General features: G+C 29.7%; 1 protein-coding gene and 3 non-coding genes across 4 annotated transcripts in view; 2 read left to right on the plus strand and 2 right to left on the minus strand.

The window, feature by feature from the left end:
* The window catches only part of LOC132941209 (alpha-mannosidase 2), a 188,592-nt gene that overhangs the window by 108,959 nt on the left and 66,788 nt on the right, over positions 1-12,845 (plus strand). Inside the window, exon 3 of the mRNA XM_061009151.1 lies at positions 5,121-5,293. Within this exon, the coding sequence (XP_060865134.1) occupies positions 5,121-5,293 (173 nt within the window). The remainder of the gene's footprint in view (positions 1-5,120; positions 5,294-12,845) is intronic.
* Positions 20-101, plus strand: Trnas-uga (transfer RNA serine (anticodon UGA)). The gene has a single exon. It is a non-coding gene; the product is annotated as a tRNA-Ser (tRNA).
* On the minus strand, positions 10,174-10,246 carry Trnav-uac (transfer RNA valine (anticodon UAC)). The gene has a single exon. It is a non-coding gene; the product is annotated as a tRNA-Val (tRNA).
* Positions 12,264-12,336, minus strand: Trnav-uac (transfer RNA valine (anticodon UAC)). The gene has a single exon. It is a non-coding gene; the product is annotated as a tRNA-Val (tRNA).

Below are 12,845 nucleotides of genomic sequence, written 5' to 3' on the forward strand. Positions count from 1 at the left end.
CTCGTAGCATTTCTCGTCCGCTGCGGTGTCCGAGTGGTTAAGGAGTTAGACTTGAAATCTAATGGGCTCTGCCCGCACAGGTTCGAACCCTGTCCACAGCGAAGTGGTTACCAATAATTTTTTGCAGTTTTTTTTTCATAATATTTGAATACAATTTTTACAACAATTTATTTTATTTTTTAAAAAAAATCAATAGAACATTTAATTTTTTAATGAAACAATTAAGTGAGCTGCTTTTAAGTTTTTTAATAACGCGATTCTTACAATGTATAATATTATATATCATATAAATAATATAATATACTTTTAAATTAGTATTTTACGATAATATAGCTATATATTACGATAATAGCTATTATTTCAGTAGTCTATGTTCACCTTAAGATTTATATTTTTTAAACACTGCAGTGTTATTGTAAGTTGTAACACACATTTTTGTATTTTCTTTTGATTTAAAATGACGAACTTGGATTTTTATAAAAAAAAATTTAGTATACCTATTACAGCCTATAAGTAATTGCCCTGCTGTACAGTATCGAGTGAATCTCCTCATTGATTGGATCACTTTAATGGATGTGTTAAATTTGAATTTAATATAGTATTATAACCTATTTATATTTTATATATCATTGTATGGAAAAAAGCCGAGATGGTCTAACTTTTTGGTAACCATGTAATTACCAAACAATTATTATATTAATAATAATATTAAAATATTATATACTATGTGTATTGTGTATGCTAATGTTACTTATACTTCCCCCCTACAATTATTTTTGAATATTGACCCATAAAAATACAAATTAGATCCACTTTTCTAACAGAACCTTCCTCAATGTCAAAATCGGAGCATTTATCCTTTTCAAAAAAATTGTTTTTAGACATAAAAATTAAAAACTAATAAAACATGCACATATCATTGTAAGATCGTTACATTCTTCGTCCGTGGCCACTTAGAATTAAGGACTTGTAAAAATAAACAAATATATTTAGCATTGAATAAAGAGGTATCTAGCAGCAGTGGCGTAGCTGTAAGAAGGGGAGAAACAGGAGCATTTGCCCCCCCCCTGGAAATTTTTTGCATAATTCATATTTATTTTGTTTTGCTTTTAAATATTTCATGGTTGCAAAAATTTAAATTGATGTATTTAATAATCCCTCCCCCCAAAAAAAAAAAAAAAAAATTTCACAAGAATATGCCACTGGTTAGTATATATATATTATATGGGTAATTATTATATGTGTGTAACGTTTATATAGATCTTTAATTCGTATACCTAAGTGGTTTTTATTATACCTACCTAATTTCGGAAAAAAAATTGCGAAAATAATTTTTCACCGCTCATTTGTAAACCGTGTCCCAAACAAATACATATGTATAGCCATATAATAGGTAATAATTTAAATGTACTATCTCAATTAAATACGAACAAAACGAAATCACAAATTTGTAGGTAGGTTTATTGTATATACGCATAATAAATATTGATATTATTTATTTACCGGTGTGTTATGTACTTACTGCGCGTGTACAACAACCATCATTGAGTTATCGAATAAATAATAATAATATTGATTATTGTAGGTATCTAACAATAATAATGGGTAATAATTATGATATCGTTTCGAAAACAGCGAGCTATAATATTATATTATAATCGCCGCAAACAATTAATACCGATTTCGAGATTTATCACGAATCTAAAATACTTATATGTTTACTCGAAAAAAAAAATTACAAAACACACGCATTATAAATATTGATATTATTTATTTACCGGTGTGTTATGTACTTACTGCGCGTGTACAACAACCATCATTGAGTTATCGAATAAATAATAATAATGTTGATTATTTTAGGTATCTAACAATAATAATGGGTAATAATTATGATATCGTTTCGAAAACAGCGAGCTATAATATTATATTATAATCGCCGCAAACAATTAATACCGATTTCGAGATTTATCACGAATCTAAAATACTTATATGTATACTCGAAAAAAAAAATTACAAAACACACACGCGCGTGAAATATCCGTTCATAAATGCGAGACAACGGCGGTATTATAAGGTATATATAGGTGGTGAGATAAAATTCGCGTGTACGTATATATATATATATATATATATATAAATATATTGGCAGGGCATTAAAATTTCCCGTCGCTGTGCTGCAGCTGTAGTGGCTGGCGCTGAATAAATAATAAATTGTATTACGTTTAAATGCGTACTATACTGATTATTTGCGATCCGAATCCACTTGTTTGCATTGATTAATATAACGCGCCGCCGAGCCGCCTGCGACTCGTTTATCGCCGGGGCCTCATAATCCTTACGACAATTCGCTCGCCATGATGGTTTCAGTTAATTGAATAATAACATCCCTCGATATTATTATTATTATTATTATTATTATTATTACGTGCATGCCCTGGCTGCTCGGCGGACTGTGCAATCATTTGATTATAATATTATTATTATTATTATATGGAAATCTAATTGCGCTCGTTTTGTATTATTATTATAATATTATATATTATTATTATTATATACACGACAGTATACCTAGGTATATGCGTGCATACCTAAATGAGTACCCGAAGCGGTTTCTGCGGTGCGCACGCAAAACGAGTTATTATATTATTATGTTAAAATATATATATTATTATTATATTATTCGCAGTTTTTTCATATACTCTCCGGCTCGCCCGAAACTTTTAATTCCGTTTTCGAGACTCGATTATTATACTATTATTATTGTTATTATATTTGTTTAACGTCCGGACAACCGCGGGAATAATATGTCCTCCTCTTTTAGCGAGACTCCAAAAATCTCAGTGAAATAATATTTTATAATTATATAAAACACACGCGAACAAACAGTACATCTCTCAACACTCTCTATACGTCTTCCGCTTATAATGCATTGTGCAACAAGAGGAGAAAGAAAATGCGTTTGAACAACTGCTTTAGTTATTCGGTACTTACAATATTACTTGTTAATCTTGTATAAATGTTTAAGAATTTTGCTTCATTCTCTGTAACAATTAAATGTCAAGCTATATCGGTACCTGGTATACTCATAAGTCATAACTATACGATACACCATATACTCGTAAAACTTGCTAGAAAGATTTCTTGTAATTTATTTATTTCCCTTCGGCAAAACGCTTTCAGTGTCGGATGGAAGGTTATATAATATATTATAAACCATATAAGTTTATATTATGTATATGGGTAGGTGGGTGTACTATATGTGCAAGAAATATTTAGAAAATCAAAGAAAAGGGAATTAATAATAAAAGTAACATTTATTTGTAATAAGTAATAAGTCTTTCTAGTTTCTAGAAATTACATATAATTGATTAAATATACATTTAATATTGTATATTTAATCAATGCATATACTATAGTGCAGGCGTGCCCAGGGTGTTCCAACCGGCCTGTGACCATTTTATAATCTCATCTTTACCTCTAGTATGTTTTTCAAATACGTTTCCGACTCTTTCACTTTTTAAATTTTGTTTGAATTTTTCTAACAAAGAAGTTCTAAGATTCCCTCTAAAAATATAAATTTAAGCATTTATTTCTACACTTAGTTAGCGTAATACCTAAATACCCTCTTCAGAAAAATAAAAAAATATGATAAATATTTACCTTTACAATTGACGTATTTGTTTTGATGTTTACTTTCATAATGTCTTTTAATATTAAATTCTTTAAAAACCGCCACAGTTTCGTAGCATATCTCAAACACAAAGCTTTATTTCGATAAAAAAATAACTTAAACTCCAATTCTCATTAAAAACACGGCATTCGGTATCAATTTTGCGCTTTTTATTTTGAGACATCTTAATGTGAACCTACAATTTCTAATGACGAAAACAAACTAACAACTATAGCGTGGAAATATTGAGAACTTTAAACACATACGATTTGAGTCATAAATTCGATAAGTGAACAAAGATAATATTATATCCGATAAAATGTACAATAGATATACCTATGACTAGTCCAGCGGTTCCCAACCTGGGGGTAATTACCCCCTAAGGGGTAAAAACACGATTTTTTGAGGGGTAAAAGTTAAATTATTTATTTTTATTTTAAGTACTCATTTTAAGTTTACTCATGTAAATGATCATTATTTTTTTTATTACTCAACTTTTTTTTGATAGGGAGGGGTATTTGTTAATATCTAACCTGACTTATGGGTAATAGTCTCAAAAAGGTTGGGAACCACTGGACTAGTCTATATTTTATCGAAATGAACAAAAAAAAAACCTGTGAAGCATATACGGCCCGCAGTATGAATATAAATTTTGAATGTGGCCCGCAAGTTGAGAAAGGTTAGGCACTATTCTGTGATTATATACTACCCACTTGTGTTAAGTATATATAATAATAATTAATGCATTTCATAAAAAGTCATCCTGAGATCGCTATTGAGACACACGTACTTTATAATATTATACTCAATATTCACTGCAGTAAAACGCCTCTGAATTTTCTGAAACTGCAGTACTTATGTATGTGTTGTACCTATATCTATATACTTTATGTCTTATCTATTCTAATATTATTGTTCGTAAGCATTTTTAACTCTACGGACCTCGATGTTGTCGTTATATTATATTCGTTGATATTCAAAGTGTTATTGTTGAAACAAATTTATAAAGGTTTTGCTAGATAAAAGTTGAACTTAAGAATTTTTTTAATGTATTTATTATATATATATATATATAGTTAGACAGGCGGCACGGTGAATGCAAGGAAAAAATGTAACTTGCGCTCAAAGCGATTTGTGTGTTCTCAGATGATAAGAGCTTTTTCAAAGATTTAAGGAGTCTGAGTTTTTGACACACAAAGAGCCTGAAGAAAATAATAATAATATTTTCTATGCAAATTCGTTATACATCGGTTTCTCTTTCTCGCACACAGTAACAACAGACACACACACACACACACACATCTCTCTCGCAGGGCGCATCGTATTTTTCATCCGTTTTTTTATTAAACATAATGTTATTACAATTTTTTATTATTATTATTGTTGTCGTTGTGTATAATATAATAATAATATTATTTATTATAATTTCGTTTTTATTTATTTTTTCCAGATTATCGTCGTGCCCCACTCGCACAACGACCCGGGATGGCTGAGAACGTTCGAGGGCTACTATCACTTGCAGACGAGCAAAGTGCTCAACTACATGGTGGAAAAAATGACAGTATTAAAAAACATGACGTTCGTCTGGTCCGAGATATCGTTTTTGGCGCTGTGGTGGGAAAGGTACGTAGTCGTTCATAAAATTCACTCCCTATATTATACTACAGTCCCCACAGCAGGGCCTAAAATTAAGATATTTTGCTACTGCACACCTAATTCCACACCAAAATATTTTAAAATAATGAACATAGACCTAGTAGTGCACAGTAACATATAACTTCATTGGATAATTATTTTTGCTATTTATTAATAATCAGTTATATTAAATACAATCTAAAACAATCTTCTATACAAGTCATTGATACCGATATGGCTATGTGACTAAACATTTTAAAATTAAAAACAAAATAGCTTGGGTTAATATACTTATTAACTAATATGGTGTAGTCAGTATTATTTTTAGTGTTAAGGATTTTAAACGAATAAAATATGCTAATTAGTAATTTTCAATAATCAATATTGAATATTAATCAAATAAAAATTTATAAAAGCCGAAAATAAGTACTGCACACTTTTAAATTTGTTACTGCACATTTAATATTAGCTACTACACATAGTGTGTGCTACTGCACGCAATTTTAGGCCCTACCCAACAGCGATAATATATACATGCGCAGCATATATATTTATATATATATATAGGTACCCGCGCATAAAGCAATTACTCTTATTATGTGTGTGTTGCCCCATTACTTATATGCGTGTCTCGTCCGGTTCTCCGACACAAAACTATACATTTGTCTCTGGACATTTCGCGAGTATTGTTGAAGTTTCGGTGCTTAGGCGAATAGCGAGGTATAGGTAGGTATACTCTGCTCCTCGTGTCGTGCAGCCCAGCACCGCTATAATGTGTATATATATATACAATATGTGTATAGATACAAGGTACCAGTTAATCACCGAAAGTTTTCGCAATACTGTTATTTATTAACCTGACCGGTACTTCGGAATTCGTACATATACAGTGTGATTCATTTGTCGTAAACCAGGAAATATCTCTTAAAACGTTTTGACCTAAACTATATGGAAACTATGTAGGGTACCTATACCAATGTGTAGCTATATATATTTTTTAATTAAAAGACAAGCTTTGCAAGTACTGCTATAGTAATCAGTGATTATTGTAGTCAAATGTAAAATAATGTGTTCGTTGAAAAATAAAAATTTAAAAATTCTTTATATTTTTCCCGGTTAACGCTACCGCTATCGGTTCACGGTACAAAAAATAGATAAATATAAGAATTGCCTAATCGTGCTAGGCCTCGACAATTTTTCGTCAAGAAATTGAAGCTGCAGTGATTGCGCATAGATATATTACGAGTTTATATGGAAACAATAAGGAAAACCAAACAAATTTTTACCTATACTATATAGTATATGGTGTATACCTACCTAGATATTTTCATCTTGTGCAAGTTCACTATTCGTCGGTGTAATATAGATACCATACAACAGTGGGCAATATACATTTCTAATATATGATAAGTTTTTGGAAAATGTCCGAAGACTTATTTGTTCTGTTTCTGATGTTGTCTGTCAATATGCGATGTAGGTATATGCCCCAACATTAAAGCTGCGGTTTTTAAGGCTATTATTCGCCTTATGATAGCCTATATAATATTATGTTATGTTACACAGTAAACATTGCTTGGTGTTACAACTGTAGTTATATTGTTATTTATTTCCGGACCGAAAATTAAATCGTTTTTATGTTCAGTCGTTTATGCAGGGCCGTGGTAGTATACATTAGGATTTATTACGCCAAAATGTGAAATAACGTTTGAAATTTAGCTCTATAAAAACATAATTAATATAATATCTCTATGACGTACCGTATTTTAAGTTTTTAAATATCGTTGTAGACTGTAGTTATAACTTATAAATAGTACCTATATGAATAACATTGAAGAGCCGAACAATAAAAAACGAACTATTTGTTTTTTCATTACCTCTAAAAAATGGTTACACAGATAATAAATACAATTATACAATATTAACTAGGTATATAAATTATAATTTATTATTATGTATTTTAACTTATATAAGTTATCATTAACGTTTTCCCATAGGTAGGTACCCGATTTATAAATATTGCACCATATATACCGTGGTGTTATAAGAAAAAATTTAATTTTACCACCCACACGAATAATAGTTATATTTAACCAACCAGAAAATTGGTAAAAATCCCAGTTTAACGTTTTAAAATATGTTTTACATAAAAAACATAATTTTTTTTTTTAATGCGCAACTAAATCAAATTATATAGGAAGATGCGCCGTAAAAGAAAACTTGTGTGTCTATACCATAATAATATATAATAATACATCCATATAATTAATGTATTTTAACCACCGCCGTTATTATGTTAGGTATAATATACGCATATAACGACGTAGGCATTATATTTTATTCAATATTGTTCTATCTATAATTTATAATGTTACATACTTGTACACTTATATGTATAGATACTTGCTTTATTATTATTGTAATGGCTTCTGAACTTATGACAGGAATTTTGTTTTACATTTTCAAGTATTTGATCAAAAAAATTTGTATCCTCATTTATAGAATAAAATAAAATCAAATATTTCAAATGCCATAAAATATATTGCTTGAAAAGTATTAGTCTAAGTATTTTTAAATATTTCATTGTATAAAGAAAATTATGATTTAAATAACACAGTACTTTCTATAGAATGTTTCAAGTTTATACGTTATAAATTATACGGTTAATATATTTTGAATTACCTACAACGACATAACAAAAATCGTTTACGAAGAAATCATTATTTTACGTTTGCAGAATATCGAACTCCGACAACATTTGAACTTGAAATTTAATGTGACTACGCAAATTTTTTTTTTTAATTCTTTATATAGCAAAATAACAACTTCTGGGAATTAATATTATATCATACTATAATACATTAATACATAATATTAACTATTATATATCATCTACTTAAAATACGTTATTCCTGATTTTCTTTTACATAGTTATGAGATCTTATTAAAAAAAAAAAAAAATACCTGAAGGGAACTATAGTCCTAGGTCTGAGAATTTTACAGAGTGATCCATTTCAGTGTCTATACAGTAAACACTCGTTTATTTCGAAAAAATTTCAACTTTTTTGAAAATACATTTTTTCACAATGTTAGGTAGGTATGTCATAACAAAACAAAATTTTATAATGTTAACTATTTTTATCGTTAATGTTTTTAAAGCCTTTTACTTTTCTTTTTAGACTGATGATCTACATTTTTTATTTCATATTCCTAAGCAGAATAGACAGAGCAGAGTATTTTAGTATACAAAGATCACAAGTATAGTTCGTTAGTTATAAATGTATAACTTATAAGCATTTAAAGTATTGATAAGCGGAGTAAAGAGATACAAAATTACCTCCCAAAACTTCGTCCACTACTCCTCTAATTTAAACTTTTAATAATTATAACTAATGAACTACTTCTCCGAAATCGTATTTTCATGCATTGAGAAATACTCTAAATAATTCGAAATTTGAAATAAAAAATGTATGGTGTCATTATATACAACAAAAAACTTAAGAATGATAAAAAATAGTATAAAATAGAATTTTTTTCAGATATGTTGTTTTGAAATGACATCAAATTTTACGAAAAGAAAATTTTCAAAAAAATTAAAACTTTGAAATAATGACCGTAGACACTCGTACTTGGTATATAGATCTTAGATGATCCTCATCGTTTATTTATTTTGTACGAAAGGATAGCCTATACGTCATTCTGGCTTCTAAAATATAAACTTTCCTAAACCTAATGCGCACGGTGCGATTATGATTATTATTTATTTTTGAATCTAACCCTGCTGCGGGTTACAACCACGTGGAAATCCCTACGCCAACGACTGTACACGACCCACAATATTGGTCTCTTTACGGCTGATGGCAATTGTTAAAATATTATTTTATACTCGATGCCGATGCGGTATATAATAACATCGCACGAGTTGTTTATTTAAGGACCCGATGAGATTTTTTTCCCGCCTCACGCCCGCTAGCATCTGCTGCAGCACTACACGTCGTCGTTCGGTTTTATTTTACGAGCGAGCATAAAAACGAGTTCGTTTTTGAACAGTCCGATTATAAATATTGAACTTTCGTATTCTAAATTGTCGTATATGCGTGACCATAATACGCGCGCTTTATTTTTACGACGTGCAAAATAAAAATCGAAAACCCTTAGATACGAAGGAAAATCCACAGCTATATTCCTGCAGGATAATCGGGAGTTCAGCCGCGGTGTCGTGATGGGGGCAATCGTCGTGCAACGTGTGTTACATCAGAAATCGATTGTTATATCGAGTCGTTGGAAAAATCGATTGTCGCGGCGGCTGCGTTTTTGGCGGATTTTCTTTTCGGATCGCAAACTAAAAAATTTTATTTTATTTTCGTTCTAAAGATTTAAGCTCTAACTATACCTATAGGTATCTCCAGTTCTGGTGTTAAATAGGCATACTACCTACCCTATTATGCTTCAATAAAAATGTCACTATGCTTGTATAATAATAATTACTGAAATAAAATAAAAACTATATACTAGAATTCGCAAAAAATACAAAACGTTTTTTTTTCACTTTTACGAACAAAATATATTATAAAAGTAGTGGATTTATGTTTTAATTTGGATTTACTTATTCATATAATTATTTTACTTCACTTATCATTAAAATTAGAGTTGAATTGCGGTATTCGAAACGACTATGTTTTGAATCTATATACTATTTATTTAATAATGATTTAAATAATATTTCTAAGTATCCGTTTTAAGAAGTCTTGTCAAAAACTAATTGATATAAAAAAACCATTTGAATAAGTTTATATTAATAAATTGAATTAATAAAAATTATTAATAAATTGTATCGTGTGAAATGCAAAAATAAAACTGCAAAAAATTTGTGATTCCGGCCAGGATCGAACTGGCGACCTTCTGCGTGTAAAGCAGATGTGATAACCACTACACCACGGAACCCGCTTGCAGTAGGTACAAGTTTGAACATTATTTAAAGCTGACGTACGCAATAAGAAATTTTATAATATTTTAATAATATATTGGTAGATAGTTTGATTTTAAATCTTTTTTAATAAATCAATTTTAATATCAGCATATTTTATATTATACAATATATTATGTCATTTATGCAAGTCTCGTAAAAGTATTCAGATACTTTTATACTACTTAAATCGTATATGTACCTACTTATAAAATGAAATGTGCAACTGTGGTTAATTAAATTTTTTTTGGTGGGTATTATTAGGTTTAATTTGGAGATATAGTTTACACTTAACACCAGTGGTGACTCAGCGGGAACTGGGAAGTCGGATGTCCTACACTTCTATAACCTAGTGCTGTGGTATATCCCTACCTACTTCGGTTTTTTTACAATATAAAATATTTATATATTTTATTATATACCCCCCCCCCCCCCTCCCTTGGAAATATCTATGCATACCGCTGATAAATACTTTAATAGTCTATGTCTAGCCAGTAGCCATATAATAATGTACTATGCTAATGTATTGTAATGTACTAGTCTGGTAACCGCAGTAAATACTTATAATATATGAACATGGGCGCGGTTTCAATGAAAAACTGGGGGGGGGGGATTCCGAAGCCCCTCTATTTTTTTCATATTATCTCATGTTTATGGAGACCCGTATTATGACTATTTTAATGTAAATTAAAATGAACAATTTAGGTATTATAGTATATTATAAATAGGTAGGGTCCGTGTAGATATATATATTATGTACATTAGTCATTACTATACATAGTATAGTATTATACGACATATATTTTGTATTTTATAGTTAACTGCAGGAAATCAAATCAATTTAAAATCGAAAACGTTTTCATTATTTTAGCACTCAAACAACTACTACAGTTAACTTTACAATAGTAAAATACCTATGTATATAAATAATAATAACACTTTTCAATTGGATTTTATCTATCGAATTGCGATTCTATAAAAAAAAAAAGAACACAATAGCCAATAGCCAATAGCCAATAGCCAATAGGCTAACCCACATAAATAAGTACTTACATATTATAAACGATGTATTGGTACATTCCGGTTCCATTCAGAATTCAACATTTTTTATATTACCTTCAGCTGATTGCTAAAGCCTAAAGCGGTCTATTTTATGGATTCTGGTCAAAGCGAGGAATGTACTTCCTTTTAAAATGGTATAAACAAAATAATCTTTTTCTATGGACAATTTTTCGGGCCGTAGGATAGTTTCAAGTAAATTGAACATAATATAAAGCAGATATATAGGTACATTAAAGCAGGTCATACTATATACCTAATAATACATTTACTTCGTAGATGGAAAAAATACTGAAAAATAAAATACATTTTAAAATGGTAATAGTCGTGTTAATGAAGATAATAAAGACTAAGAAAACATTTTATCCTGGTAGTAATTTTATTATTTTCTTCCTTTGTAATAATAATGAAAACTTTGAAAATAAGAAAAGTACCTAACATCTGATCCTGCTCCTCAAAGGATCAAAAGGCGGATGTGATTAACACAACGCCAACATTGTATAGCTACCTACTATTATATATATATTATTTTTTCTATCCGGTAGGTACCTATTTTTATTTGTATGTATTTGTATGTATTAATAAAATATAGTTAATTACACTTTAAATGCACTGTATGGCGTATGACTTCAATTTGTATTCATTTTAAAACAATTTGTAAGTTTATAAATAAAATTATCAAATTTTAAAAATTTCATCTCTGTAACTTGTCATAGAGAGATTTGTGTGAAACGTGAGTTTGAATTAGTTTCTATATATATATAAATAAGTTAAAACAAAATAATAAATAACGTGCTCTGAAAAATAATATGAACTAAAAAAATATGAAAATATGTTTAATATTTGATAAAAATTTTAAGTTGAAAAAATAATTAAAAATGTAATATTCGAAATACGCCTTACAATTAAGTATTAACCGCGCAACAAAAAAATGAATGATTCCGGCCAGGATCGAACTGGCGACCTTCTGCGTGTAAAGCAGATGTGATAACCGCTACACCACGGAACCACGTTGAGAAATGCGGCCGATACAATGTGTGGTAAGGGTAACGTATATGAGTACAAAATGCGTTTATATATATCTTATAATTGTTTTCACTTTGAACACCGAATGAATCTGAGGATTAACTCGAGTGATGTGAATACTGCAGTGCATTTCTCATTTCATCCAGAAAATATTTTATTTTTTTTATTTTCGGTAGGCTATCCCCTATATTTTGTGCAAGACATCGAATGGATACCGATAAAACACTATGATAGTGGTAATGCAAAATAAAACGAATCGAAATATTTTTATCCCGGCTAATCTCAAGAGTTTGGCCGGAATGAACGGCATTGGGCACAATACTAAAACATAATATTATATTAATGTTATCGTGTCGGCCCGGCCTTAACCACTAGGCCACGAAGCGTCCGGGGCCCCGATAGTACTATGAATATTGGATATTGAATATTATTATATCTATATTATTAAAATGTATAATACTATCATAGAATAATCATTTTATCAAAAATCAC

The sequence above is a fragment of the Metopolophium dirhodum genome, chromosome 3 (genome assembly GCF_019925205.1).
Source record: "Metopolophium dirhodum isolate CAU chromosome 3, ASM1992520v1, whole genome shotgun sequence".
In the NCBI taxonomy this organism is placed as follows: domain Eukaryota; kingdom Metazoa; phylum Arthropoda; class Insecta; order Hemiptera; family Aphididae; genus Metopolophium; species Metopolophium dirhodum.